Source organism: Peromyscus leucopus, chromosome 8b, assembly GCF_004664715.2.
Source record: "Peromyscus leucopus breed LL Stock chromosome 8b, UCI_PerLeu_2.1, whole genome shotgun sequence".
Taxonomy (NCBI): domain Eukaryota; kingdom Metazoa; phylum Chordata; class Mammalia; order Rodentia; family Cricetidae; genus Peromyscus; species Peromyscus leucopus.
Window position 1 is genome coordinate 102,527,970 of NC_051086.1, and position 14,489 is coordinate 102,542,458.

Genomic DNA, 14,489 nt, shown 5'->3' on the forward strand with positions numbered 1-14,489 from the left:
GAGGCAGGTGCGGCTGAGTCTGTCCCCTGGACGGCAGTGCAGGCTGGGAGATGGGGGCTGACTGTCCCAGAGAGCGAGCCGGAGACTATTCTAGGACCTGGAAAGGTACCTGAGATACATTCTCACCACACAGGTGAGAAACTGGAGGGAAGCCACTTGGGAGTTTTTCACTCAGAGAAATGGATTTTAAGGATGCGAAAGGATATTTTGTGTGTGTATATACACACATGCACATCTTATTTTTAAATGCCAAATACAGTACAGTTTCTGTTCTTTAAATAATAACTTGTGACTTACTTTCTTAAACAGGGTCTCATTATGCAGCCCCAGCTGACCTGGAACTTTCTATGTAGACCAGGCTGGCCTTGGACTTACAGAGATCCACCTGCTTCTGACTCAGTGCTGGGATTAAAGGTACATGTACCACTATACCCAGCTGGTTTTTTTTTTTTTTTTAAATTCAGAGGTGTGTGTGTGTGTGTACATGTATATGTCATGTGCGCATGCAATGTAGAGGCCAGAGGATAACCTCAAGTGTCATCTTCAGGATGCCATCGTTTTGAGACAGGGTCTCTCACTGTGCTTGAGTTTACCAATCAGGCTGGCTAGGACTGGTGACCAGCAGGCCCCAGGGATTCTCCGTCTCCTCCTCACTAGTGCTGGGATTAGGAGAAGCACAGGACTCCATTCTTGGCTTCTATGTGGTTCTGGAGACTGGGTCTCTGTGTTTGTGAGGCAAGCGCTGCAGTAACTGAGCGAGCCCCTGGTCCCTCTGTCTTCAGAAATGGATCTTGATAAAAACCTAAGCATCCTGCCCTGGAGGCATTTGGCCAGACGCTTGGCTGGCTCTGAATGCCACACTTACCGCCATTGGTGTCGCCAGGTGCCACCCCCAGGGTTCACCATGGCCCCAGGCAATGCCAGGAGTGTGTGAGTGTGTGTGGGAGCTCAGGGAGGCAGGTGGGACACATGGGTGGCAGGTGATGCTGGTGACGTGCCTGGGATTTGCCACTGCCTGCGTTCCCGATGACGAACACCGAGTGTCGGACTTGAAGCAGCTCCTCCAGCTGCACGACCTTCAGCACGAAGCTGTCCTCCGCCTGCAGCTTGAGCTCCACAATGCTCTGCTTGATGATCTGCGAGACAAGGCGGGAGGGAGGGGGGGCAGGAAGACGGCCTTTGGTGTGGATGAGCTTCCGAGTGTTGGCATTAATGTCACCCAGAAGTCACACTGCCCCAGAGCCCCAGGTCCAGATCCTCCCGTGACCCTCAGCTCTGAAACCCAGGGCTGGCCAGGATGCAGGAGGCAGCTCACGGCCCCAGAATTCTCGTAGCCAAGAGGAGGCTTCTCGGGATGGATGGAGGTGGGGGTGGGGGTGATAATTACCTTCTCAAAATTCAAGTCTCGCTTCCGAGGCACGTCCAGAGCAGGGAAGAGGTCCCCGATCAGCCCCATGAACACAGGCAAGTCATCAGTCACAATCTTGGGGATATTGAAGTCCCTCAGTGCTCTCATGAGCACCTGGTCCTCTGCCCGGGTGGGATCTCCCCTCTTCAAGGAGCCGGCCACCACCAGCACAGACTTGATGGCCCGAAGGCCCCAGTCATAATGGTCCTGCGGGGAGCGGGAGCACACATGTGAACTCACCTTCCTACAGTGGCCAGTTGACACCGCCAGGCTCGGAGTGGATCTCGGGGCTAGGGAGGGCAGAGACAGAAGTGTGGGTCCCCTGAGGCCCAACCAGGATCCCCAGGAACTGGAAGAACACACCTGCTTTGAGAGCAGCTCTTTGCACAGGGTGTAGAGGGTGATGAACTTGCGGGCCAGCAGGCGGGCTTCCAGGAAGCCCTCGGCCACTAGCATGATCTCACAGATCAGCTCGAAGTCGGGCACCACCATAGCGCAGGGCCTGGGGGGTGAGCAAGCAGCCATCTTTCTCCCCGTCGGCTTCTCTGGCCCCTCGGCTGCCACCTGCCCCTCTTCACTGGGGCACGGGTCCCTGCCAGTCAGCTCTGGGCACACGGAGCTGGGTTCCAGCCTTCCCCCACCCTTCCTCACACACCCGGCTCAGAAAGCTCCGGGCCTTACTCCTGGTCTGACCGGCTTCCCTTCTCATGGGGAGCAGCCAGTGCCTCAGCTAGGCACGGCCCCGACTTGAGGAGCCTCAGGGCTTTTGACGGACCGGCTGCCTTCTTGCTGCCCCTACTCGATCTTGGCAGCTAGCTTTGGGCTCCTTCACCTCCACTCACTCTTCAGGGCCCCCCACCTCCCCACTGCTAGGGCCCCTCCCCTTTCACCTGAATAACGCCTTCAGGTTCTCCGGCAGCTCTGTGCGTCCGGCGTAGCCAGGATTCATGGTGATGAAGATGCCCACGGTGGGGATGAGGCTTATTATCTCGCCCAGGAAGTTAAACTTCTTTTTCTTGGCCCGAATTGCATCTTGGACACATTTTACCTGGACAGTTGGTACGCAGACACACACCAACATGGAGCCATTTGTGTGTGCAAATGTGCGTGCGCATGTGTGTTGGTATGCACGTATGTGAAAGCCAGATGGCAATGGGCGTCTTCCTCTATGGCTCTACACTTACCTTTTTTTGAGAGTTTTTGAGTGCTCTCACTGAATGTGGAACTCCTCAAGTGACTGGACTGGCTGGCAGAGAGTCCCCTCCCTTCTTCCTTTCCCCGCCCTCCCCCCCCCAGCACTGCAAATTACCACCTTGTGTCTAATTCTGTTTGTGTTTTGAAGCAGGGTCTCACTATGTAGACCAGGCTGGCCTCAAACTCACAGCTATCCACCTACCTCTGCCTCCTGAGTTCTGGGATTAAAGGCGTGGGCCACTGCACCTGGCAGCATCTGTCCCCCACCTTTAAAACATGTTTATGTGTACATTTGTGTCTGTATGTACATGTGTGTTTGGCTGCCCAAGGAGGCCAGAAGAGGGTGTCAGATTCCCCCAAAGCCGTGAGCTGAACTCAGGTCCTCTGAAAGAAATCGGTGCTCTTAATCCCCAAGCCATCTCTCCAGTCCCCACATCCGGCCTTTTCTGTGAGTTCTGGGAATCAGGTCTATAGGTCTGTGTGGCAAGCATTTTACTGACTGGATTATCGCCTCACCCCTGCACCCCCACTTCAGTTACAGATTCTGACAGCTGTGAATTAGCAATGACCTTCACACCCTTGATTCCTGCTGGTGATTTTGTAGTTCATGGGTGTTATATAGTAGACTTCAGGTGAGCTTTTGTCTCAAGAGCGCCCTCTGGCCATGACCGTGGCTGAATTCTGTCATTTTTCTGACAAGAACCCACCAGAGGTCACTGAGGCCACCTCCTGCTTACCAGGATAGAGGGGCTTCAGGGAGCGGGGCAGCACTTGGGATTTTAGGGAAACCTACAGAAGGCTGCAAACCATAACGTCACCACTTGAGGGAGCTCCCGGCTCGTGATGGAAATCTCTCCACCATGGGCTGCTTTTCTCACCACACAGCTTGCTGGCCTGGCCTTCCTAGGCCAGGCTGTGTCATGATGGGGTTCCCTCCTGATTTGTAGCCCACAGGGCTCACACCTGGGCAGGACTAGAGGGTGAGAACTGGGGACATCTGCTGTCAGAACCTTCCCATTCTGCTCCCAGGTCCTCTTTGTCCATAAGCACAACCTGCTCCGTGGAACCTTCTAGGGTTTGTTCCCTGACTTTGGAGTGAGGCAGGAACTTCAAGTGTGTACTGGTCGGGGGCTAGTGGTTAAGCCCAAAATGAGGAGGGTGAGGGGTGGTTTCCACTTTGGCAAACTCAGCTGGCTTCAGATTGGGGGGTGGGGGGCTGCCAAGAGCTCTGGAGGTAAGGTTCCCGGGCTGTGGATCCTCTCTCCCCTGCTTCATCCTTACATGGGTGGTCAGGAACCCTCCCCACTGGCTTTCCTACTGAAATCCCAACAAGATTAGCTGCTGCCCCTACCACAAAGCACTCACTTATCACTCGAGGGACAGGTGGTGATGGGTAATGGACAGCGGGATGAAAGCGGGGTGCCTGGACCATCATCTGACTCACTTTGCCTAGATTGTCTTTGGTGTCAACTTCTGTGCCAGGGACAACAGGTTTGAAGGACCAATGTCTTATGACAAGACTGGAAACCCCGCCCCAGCACCCCTTCCTGGGTAACCTTGGAGCTCTTGCTAGCATTTCCCAGACCTGCGCATCCCCACCCTACCCAGGACTACAACGCTGTCCCTAGTATTGAGGTCTGGTATGTTAGGACCTTCAAAGTAGGAGCTCTGGCCTAGGGTTCCAGAGATGGGATTGCAGGTTGATCTGGGATTGGAGGCCAGCCTCAGCTGACCTCAGAGTCCACGGTTTCTCCAGCCTGTCGGGCTCCAGGGTTGCTGGGCTCCTGTTTGAAATGTGGCGATGCGTCCAACTGGGGGGGGGGGGGGGTGCTAACATAGTCCCCCACCTCGTCTGAGGAACCTGCTCCTGCCTTGCCTTGGATTCCCCTCTGCTGTCCTGTGCCCTGCTAGGGAATTCCCTTGACGTACAGCCAAGCTTTCCGCACCTGCTCCTCTCCTGTTCACTCCCCCCCCCCCCCCATTCCTACGCGCTGCCCTCCGCTCCCCTCTGTCAGGTCCACTGGTCTGGCCTGAGGCCACGTCCACACTGAATTTAAGCTTAGGATTAGCAGTTTCTCTCTACATGGATATCTAGTGAATGCACTGTAACCCAGCTGGTGCATAAACACCCAGTAACTTCACTCTGGAAGCACGTGGCTAAGTCCAGCCAGTTGCAGGCAGGCAGCTGCTCTAACCATGTTCAAAGACAGAGCCCAGCTGTGATCGAGGCAGCTGTCTCGATGCGCAGTCACTTTCATCCCCAGACTGTGCACACAGCCTGCTTACGTGGTGGGAAGGGACATGCTGGACCACTTTGGTTTACCCTGCTGCCCGGCTGTGCAATCACGACGGCAACTAAGGGTTGTTAAATATTCCGTCCCCCGCCCCCATCTGCCCTCTTTGGTTTTCAAAACACTCCATCTACGTTTGGCTAACCTAGAGTTTGTTACATAGACCAGTCTGGCCTTGAACTTGTGGAGAGCCTCCTGGCTTTGCACCACAAAGTGGCAGGGATTATAGTCTTTGCTACCACACCCAACACAATTTTCTATGTCAGCACCTCCAAGCAGACCCAGTCATGCCTCCACATCTCCCTTGGCACAGGGGCTACGTCTCTGCCTCTATGTCCTCTCTGCGTGTAAACTACCTAGGGCCCCTAAGAACCAGGGCAGGGGTCCGAGGCATCTTTGTGTCATCCCCCTGTCCAGGGCCCAGCTGTTGGGGTGGACAGGGTCTCTGGTGCCTGAGATACCATGAAAGCTGAGCAAAGCTCCAGCCCCCCCCCCCCCATTGACCCAGAGATCGAGCAGAAGGGCCCTACCTGTACAGCAATCACAGACAAGACCTCTACCGAGATCCGGTTAAACTCATCAAAGCAACCCCAGGCTCCCGTCTGCGCTAGGCCCTTGTAGATGTTTCCACAAGACTACGAAAGGAAAGACAGGTCAGAGGGAGGGCGTGACTTCCAAAGGCCTGCAGGAAGCAGATTTGTGTCTTAGCACACTCATGTGGCAGCTGACACACCCCTGGAGACAGCGTCCTCTCATGCCTCGCTCTACAGCCCCGGCGCTCCTCCAAGCAAAAGGCTCGGGCACAGGCAGGGCTGGAAATTCCTCAGCCATTTCCCCTTCCCCTTCTCATTTTATGCACACAGAGGAGGAGGAGGAATCCTCTAAGGTGGGCTGGGGCTGCCAGCTCCTGGAGGACCTTCCCCTATGAGTGTGACATTCTGTCCCCTGCAAGGTAATCGACACACCCATGGAGTCCAAACACAATTACCTTTTAGGATCATCTGACCTCACTTTTCTAGGGCTCATGGCGGGGGGGGGGGGGGGGGGGGGGGGGGGGGCCGACATGATGGTATGACCGTCAGTCAGCAGGGGTCATGGGGCCCTGTCCTCAGCCTCAGGATGGGACCCCTAGACTGTGGGACGCATCCAAGGGGATGGATGCCCTGCAGACTGAGGGCCCCCACACCTTTCCTGTTACCGCTGGGGTCTCGCCCCTCCCATTTCGTCCTCTGAGTAGACATGACCCTGAAGTTTCTGTGGTTGATGGAACTGACCTCCCATCTCTTGTCCCCTTCAGAGTCCACCTGGACACGACTTTTACCCTAAACCCACACTGAACATAAGTGGGTACTCACTCCTTATCTGTGGTCTCTAATTATTGGAACAATCTTGGTCACGAGAGGGGTCCCTTTAGGACACATGGTGCTGAGACCGCCTACTTCCAAAAGGGGGGTGCTGGCAGGGTATCCTCAATGCCCAGTCACTGCCCCCTGGGTTCTGTCTGTGGGTTCCACACACTCTTGGGTCCCAGGCAGCCACACACCTTGTAATCCATCTGCTCCGAGCAGTTGAAGACGTACACCATGGTGCCCAGGGCTCTGCCCAGGTCCTTGGTTGTCTCTGTCTTGCCTGTGCCAGCGGGGCCCGCAGGGGCTCCGCCCATGATCAGGTGGAGGGACTGTGTGAGCGTGATGTAGCACCTGCCAAGGACCTCCAGTCACTGGGGGCAGCGTGGCCCCAGGGCCCGCTCCACACTGGGCTTTACTCTGTTAACTGTGGGGCTCTTGTGTGAGCTCAGCCCCCCCCCGAGGGACAAAAGGCAGAGAGCAGGAACCCTGGGATGTGACGGTGCGGGGCAGGCATGGCCCTCCTGTGGGTTTGGGGAGTGGCCCTCTGGACTCATCAGACACAGTTTTTAGGCTGAGTGCGTTTATTGTCCTACAATTTACTCAGTGCTCACACACTCATGAGGACTCTCCCCACTTTGTCGGCCCCAGGGAGCTGAGGTAACCCCCGAAGACACAGCCAGTGTCAGACCAAGGACTCACAGCCTGACACTGGGCTCCTGCCAGGTGGCTGGGCTGGATCTTGAGCCCAGGACCTCCTCACCCAGATGTGGGCTCTTCTAGCCTCAGAGCCGAGGGTGGGAGGAAGCGTGGGGAAGGGCCCAAGGAGGTGTGTGGTGTAGAGGGGTGGGTGCCGTGTCCTCACCTGTCTGTGAGGGGGGTGATGACCAGCCGTGGTGTGTTGCCCAGGTACTCATAGGAGTACTGGATCTGGGCATCACAGATGTTGGCAAAACAGTGCTTCTTCTCCTCATCCCAGCGGTGCCGCAGCTGTGACTGCCAGGTGAAGGCCTGCGAGCTCTCCACCTGCACAAGGAGGACCCGTGCGTCTGGTCCAGGCCAGTCCCTGGGGCTCCCCTCTCAAGCCTATGTACAACTGTTTCAATACCTCTGGCCTCAGCCTGCTACAGATAGAAAAGTCTGGAGTTGGGGAGTTGGCCCAGTCCGTAAGGAACTTGCCGAGAGTGTAAGCCACCCTGAGTTCAATCCCCACACCAGCCAGTGTGATGGTGTGTGCTTGTAATCCCAGCGCTGGGGAGCGGAGGCAGGAGGACTCCTGGGGTCCCTGGTGTGTGTGTGTGTGTGTGTGTGTGTGTGTGTGTGTGTGTGTGTCTGTCTGTCTGTCTGTCTGTCTGTGTGGAGGAGAGGGTAGAGGCTGGAGTCCTTGAGTGTGTGGTCAACCCCAAGCCCAGTTCCCAGCCCTCCCCAGCCCCGCCCGGGACAGGGGTGCTCCTGCCTTGGCAGTGATCATTTTGGCCACCACGTCTCGGGCGTGCACGTCGATGGTGCAGATGGTCATGATCTTCATCCTGTCCCCAGCGCTGAGATTTCCAATGAGCAGAGTGATGAGCGCGTTCAACTGGCTGATCTGCAGAAAGAACCACCTGTGCTGGGACCCTGCTCGGCAGCTACCAACTCGGGTGGCCATCGGGCTGGATGCTGGGGGGTGGGGGTGGGGAGTGGGGCACAGAGAGTGACCTCCCCACCACGTGTGTATGAGTTCACCAGCTCTTGTTTATCACAACGAAAAACTGAAAAGCTCCTCTCTCCCAGGTGGGGAGACCATGGATGCCCTTAGAAGAAGGAGCATGGACATTCAGTAAAAACAGCCGCCGCCAAAGCTGGCACGATGCATCAAGTTACACACGAGGAAGGTTCTGAAGCTACAAGAGAAAATGTTGACCGTGGCCCTGGGGAGATGGTGTCCCCAGCTAGTCAAGTGCTGTCCTTGCAAGGACCTGAGGTTGATTCCCAGATCCACATAAGTAGTGAGGCATGGTGGCATGTGCTTGTAATCCCGGCACCAGGGAGGCAGAGACAGGAGGATCCCCGGGATCACTGGCCAGCCAATCTGGCCTAATGGGCAAGCTTCAGACCCTGACTCAAAAATAAAGTGGGCTGGACGGTGGTGGTGCACGCCTTTGATCCCAGCACTCGGGAGGCAGAGGCAGGTGGATCTCTGGGAGTTCGAGGCCAGCCTGGTCTACAGAGCGAGCTCCAGGACAGGAACCAAAACTACAGAGAAACCCTGTCTCGAAAAACCAAAAAAAAGTGAACAGCTTCCTGAGGAACCACCCAAGGTTTACACACACACACACACACACACACACACACACACACACACACACACACACTTTGTTGTTGTTGTTGTTGTTTTTAAAGCCAGTGTTGGTATGTGATTTCTGGAGGAAACACTGAGTTCTGTGTGTCCGAGGTTGATACCGGATTGTTACTGATCCACACAGATGGTGAACAGAGTGAACACCCTGGAGAAGGGGCCTGTGCTGCCTGGTTTTATGTCAATTTGACACAAGCTAGGGTCATTTGAAAGAGAGAGCCTCAACTGAGAAAAGGCCCCCAGCAGATTAGCCTGTGGACAAGCCATGGTTCATTTTCTTAGTTAGTGATTGACTGAGAGGGCCCAGCCTGTGGTGGGTGGGCCGCCCCTGGGCAGGTGGTGCTGGGCTGCATAAGAAAGCAGGCTGAGCAAGCCTTGGGGAGCAAGCCAGTGAGCAGGGTTCCTCCATGGCCTCTGCTTCAGGTCCTGCCCTGACTTCCCTGGATGATGGACTGTAAACTGTAAGCTGAACTAAACCCATTCCTTCCCAAGTCGCTTTTGGTCATGGTGGCTTTTTGTTTGTTTTCATTTTCTTCCCCCCGAGACAAGAGTTTCTCTGTGTCACAGCCTTGACTGTCCTGGAACTCACTCTGTAGCCCAGGCTGGCCTTGAGCTCACAGAGATCCGCCTGTCTCTGCCTCCCCAGTGCTGGGATTAAAGGTGTGCGCCACCACCGCCTGGCTGGTCATGGTGTTTTATCACAGCAATAGAAACCCTAATTAAAAGAAGGGGCTTCTGGCTACTGCCTGGCCGTTTGAGGGCCCCAGGGCTCCCACACCTGCTTTTTGTTGTAGTCTTTGATAGCATTTTCATATCCTTCCTCCAGCCTCGCAAAGGCCAGGCCCACCTCAGTTGTCCACCAGATCTGTGTGCACGTTAGCGCCACCTGAAAACAACACAGGGCATGAGAAACTGTTCTTTATGGATAATGAGATGAGGTCGTAGCCGGGCGGCGGTGGCGCACGTCTTTAATCCCAGCACTCGGGAGGCAGAGGTAGATCTACCTCTGAGTTTAGGCTAGCCTGGTCTACAGAGTGAGTTCCAGGACAGCCAGAGCTACATAGAGAACTGTCTTGAAACCTCCCCCCATTCTTCTCCCCCAAAAGAAAAAGAAAAAAGGAAAGAAAAAAGAAAAAAAGATGAGGTCATGACTCTGGTCAGACAGTTCTGTGGTTAAGAGGACTAGCTGGCCAGGTGGCAGTGGTGGCACACGCCTTTGATCCCAGCACTTGGGAGGCAGAGCCAGGCGGATCTCTGTGAGTTCGAGGCCAGCCTGGTCTACAGAGCGAGATCCAGGACGGGCACCAAAACTACACAGAGAAACCCTGTCTCAAAACAAAACAAAACAAAAAAAGGACTAGCTGTACTTCCAGAGGATCTGGGTTTGATTCCCAGCACCCACATGGATGATCACAACCGTTTGTAACTCCAGTTCCGGGAGATCCAACGCCCTCTTCTGGCCTCCACTGGCACTGCACATAAGTGATGCACTTACATAACACACAGGCAAAACATCCATACACATAAAATAAAAATAAAGGAAAATGAATTTTTAAAAGACCTCATGCCAAGCAGCTAAGCTCATTCCCAACAGACAGACAGAGGGTAACCTGGGGCCTTGAAGGCACAAGAAGGTTCCCCATGGAGCTGCACTTCAGTGGGTCCCATCCATGTCAGACCTGGGCTGGGTAGTCAAAGATCCACTGTTCCCTCGGCTTCTCCTCATATGTCACCACGGCCTCTGGAATTTCGTGGCGCAGTGTGGCACACATTCGGTCCAGCACCCGATTCAGCCATACTTCCACCTGGGGAAAGACCTCACATTGACCTTGCGGCCCCGTGTGTCCCATCCCAGGGATTTGCACACCTGAGCGAGCAAGTGTAGGGACGACTTAGCAGTCCAAGACCCCGCCTGTGTTGGCCTCCGCACGTCCCTTTCCTAATGAAGCAGTGGCCGCCGAGGACCTGTGTGGAGCTTCACCTTCTCTCCTCTCTGAACAGAGCCACCAATCACCCTGATCATGGCTAACTAGTAACTTCCTTCCTGTGACCAAACGCATCCTGGATCTAGAATCGGTGCACCAGTCCAGTGAGGACCAGTTTTGGGCGCATGCGCAGTGTGCCAGAATGGATCCTCTTGGTCAACTGTTAGGGAAAATTCCCTATTAACCATCTCATGGGTTTGCATGATTGGGCACGAACATGATCAAAATTAGACAAGAAAAAGGATGTGTGCAGTGAACAACAGCCTACGTGACCCAAGCCTGTCAATCAAAGGAGAAACCCGCGCCCATCCCAGCCCTAACAACTCCTCCTCCTGGATCCACAGAAGGAAGTATTGGGACACAGCTGGCATCCTGAGCCCTTCATCGGAGTGCCCACTGCCCTTGCAGGTATCCCCTCCACACCTCTGCTTTGCGTCTGAATATCACCCTCCTCCCACCCCGCTGCTTTACCACTGTGTGGGCTTCTTCAACACTTTGAACAAGACTCCAAGAGCTGAGAAGCTTGGTCCAGGCAGTGACCACCACCAACATGGGTGCCAGGGGCAGAAATGCTAAGGTTTTCATAGAGCAGGAAAGACAGCCCACCTGGGGCCAGTGAGATGGCCCAGTGCGGAGAGGCATCGCTGCAGGAGCCCGGTGACAGGTTCAATCCCCAGACTCCACACAAGGGTGGAGAGAGAGAAGCGGCTACCCAAGGCTGCCTTCTAACCTCTGTGTGAGTGCTGTGACACAAACACACACTCACCCACACTCTCTCTCTCACACACACACACACACACACACACTCACACACTCACACACCCACTCACACACATTCACACACACACACACACACACTCACACTCACACACCCACTCACACACATTCACACACACACACACACACATTCACACACACACACACACACATTCACACACACACACACACACACACACAGACTGGGAACTGACCGTTCAGACGGCACAGCCTCATTTTGCACAAACCATAACAATTCAATGATGCAGACAAGCCCAGCTCTTCCCCTTTCTTTTGCCCCTTAGATGCATGCTACACACCGTAGCGAGGCTGTTTTGTAGATCCTGTAACGAGGTGGGGCCAGGGAGATGGCTCAGCAGATAAAGGTGCTTGCTGCCAAGCCTGGCAACATGGGTTCAATCCCCAGGGCCATCACGGTGGAAGGCGAGAACTGAGTCCTGAAAGGTGGTCTCTGACGTCCACTTGAACATCATGACACTGACACTCCTCCACACACACAGATACATTTATAAATCAGATCAAGAAGAGGTCCTCAAGCGTGTCCTTGAGAGGCAGATGAGAGGGCTGGCGGCGCACAGCCTGTCCCCTCCCCGCGGGCTCACCTGGCCTGAGAGGTCGCACTCCTTGTCAAAGTCCACGAACTCATCCTCCTTGCTGTACATCCCCAGCCCAAACTTGAGAGGTTTTCCCTCGGCGTCCAGACGGAACTTGAGCTTACACAGACTGTCGAAGAGTTTGGACAGATGGCGGCCCACCTGGGGGAAGGACCCTGGAGTTGCAGGTGGCTCCGGGTTCCCTCCAGGGCTTTTAAGCCCCCCCTCTTCTATCCTTTCTCTTTTGTTTTGGGAGTATTCGCCCCATCCTTGACTGAGGTTGACTGAGTGTGACTCAGGCAACCATGGGCATTGGCAAGAACTGGCCTTGGGCAGGACACCGTTACCAGAGCCTCCATCGAGGTTCCCGGCATATCCCCCGCTTCATGCCTACCCTATAGTTTTATTATTGAAACGAAACACCACCATTTCTCTCCCCCTGGTTCCCTATCCTCTCTTTCCAAGGAGCCCTGGGAAGTGTCTTCCTAGATTCCCAGGTATGTATCAGGGCAAAGATTATGACGGCCACACAGAGGAGAGCTCAGTGTGTCTTTCGGGTGCCCGTGAAGCGGCCCCCCCCCACCCCCGCTTCACCCATTCCATAGAAGGGAAACAAGCAGCCATGTGTCAGCTGGCTTGCCCAGAGCCACACTGTGCAGAGCGCATGGAGGGTTTGTCCTCCAGCCAGGGTTCCTGGGTGCAGGGGTTCACATAGCTGGGGCCCTGTCTACCTCCACAGGGTCGTTTCCATTGGAAAGGATGTCCAGCAGGTCAGCCGAGGAGACAAAATAGAACCTTGGGAAAGCCAGTCTCTTTGTCTCCAGATATTCAGCCAATGCCTTTTCACACACAGCCAAGCTAAGAGGAAGGAGGGAGAAGGGCTGGTCGGTCCTTTTCTACAGTGCTCTCGTCCAGCCCATCCTCTCCAATGACTGAAGGCATCCTGCCTTTCCTCCACAGACCCACATGAACGCAGAGACTCTGACCAGATGCCCCCATTCTTCACCAGCTCTGATCACACACGGGGCTCCTAGTGCACCTCAGGGATGGCACATTATTAGCCTGTGACCTGTGCCTTCGCACAGCAGGTGGCATAGGACCGTGCCCCATCCACACCTCGGCTGGTCGCCTGGAGACCGGGACCCACCTCTTTTTCAGCATCTCCAGTTTATCGTAGAGGCCCGGTTTATTGGTGGCTTCCACAACGTTTGGCGTTTTCACGGCATCTGCCATCAAGGCCTGGGAGGAGAGAGGGAGGAGAGAAGCGCTGGAGCCCGTCTTGTCTGCAGCAGCCATTTCTGGAAACACCCAGTGGCGGAGCTCACCTTGAACTCCTGGTCGATGCTGTCGAAGCGCTTAGAATCCTCTGGTAGCTGGGCTCTGATGTCTTCTGAGCCAATGAAGATGCTCTCCAGGTGGCTCCAGGTTCTCTGGACCTCAAACCAGATGGAGATGACGGAGTCTGCTGTGGACAGTTTCTGCTGCCAGCTGGTCACCTCCTTCAGGAAGTGGGACAGGTACTTGGACATCATCAGGTTCTGCAGTTGCACCTGGTTGTCCTCCAGGGTCTCCACCAGCACCTCATCTGACTTGAGCATCATGGTGCCTGTTCTCGGGTGTGGCTCATGCTCAAATTCCATAGTGGTCCAGGTGCTGTCCAGGGTTTTCAGGACCTTTCAGGGGAACAGAAATCGGGAGTGTTTTGAATGTAAAATGTCACCCACAGGCTCGTGTGTCTTAGGCACTTGGCCCCGACCCGGAGCTGTAGTTTGGGAAGGCTGTGTCACCTGTGGGAGGGGACACCTCCTGGAGGAGGTGGGTCACTTGGGGCTGTAGTGCTGCTCCCTTCTGGTTCACTTTCTGTTTCACTGTGGATTCACCGTGACCAGGAGCTTCCTGGCCCTGCTGCCATGCCTCCCCATGAGGGACTGCTCCCCATGAGGGACTGTACCCCATGAGGGACTGCTCCCCATGAGGGACTGTACCCCCTCACCTAAGCCAGAATTAACCCTTCCTTCCTTAAACTGCTCATCAGTCATTTTGTTGCAGCAATGAAAAACCAGCTAATTCACAAGCATGGAGCATCCGGGGTGGCCAGCTCAGGGAGGACGCAAAGCTCCTGGGACTCGGAACAAAGCTAGGGTGCACACCGACTTCTGAGCTGAACAAAGCTAGGGTGCACACCGACTTCTGAGCTGAAGGCATTTTGAAACAGCAGGAGTTAAGTTCACGCCGACCTTCATCCTGTTTAGGGTTTTTTTTTTTTTTTTTTTTTTTTTTTTTTTTTTTTTGTTTTTGTTTTTGTTTTTCTTCGAAACAAGGTTTCTCTTTTTAGTTTTGGTGCCTGTCCTGGATCTCGCTCTGTAGACCAGGCTGGCCTCCAACTCACAGAGATCCTGTCTCCTGAGTGCTGGGATTAAAGGTGTGTGTCACCATGCCCAGCTACTTACATATGTATATGTGAGCATGCACCTATGTGTACACTTAGGTGTGCTGGCTGTCCGTGGGGGCCAGGAGAGAGCATCAGGTCCCCTGGAGCTGGAGTCACAGGCAGCTG

The 14,489-nt window shown here is 54.8% G+C and overlaps 1 protein-coding gene across 1 annotated transcript in view; it reads right to left on the reverse strand.

Moving 5' to 3' along the window:
- Dnah17 (dynein axonemal heavy chain 17) overlaps positions 1-14,489 on the reverse strand; it is a 117,950-nt gene that overhangs the window by 63,772 nt on the left and 39,689 nt on the right. The window contains 14 exon segments of the mRNA XM_028892549.2: positions 999-1,136; positions 1,388-1,615; positions 1,772-1,910; positions 2,299-2,456; positions 5,424-5,528; positions 6,437-6,593; positions 7,105-7,265; positions 7,696-7,827; positions 9,356-9,463; positions 10,257-10,382; positions 11,942-12,094; positions 12,664-12,790; positions 13,080-13,171; positions 13,258-13,605. Of these exon segments, the coding sequence (XP_028748382.1) occupies positions 999-1,136; positions 1,388-1,615; positions 1,772-1,910; positions 2,299-2,456; positions 5,424-5,528; positions 6,437-6,593; positions 7,105-7,265; positions 7,696-7,827; positions 9,356-9,463; positions 10,257-10,382; positions 11,942-12,094; positions 12,664-12,790; positions 13,080-13,171; positions 13,258-13,605 (2,172 nt within the window).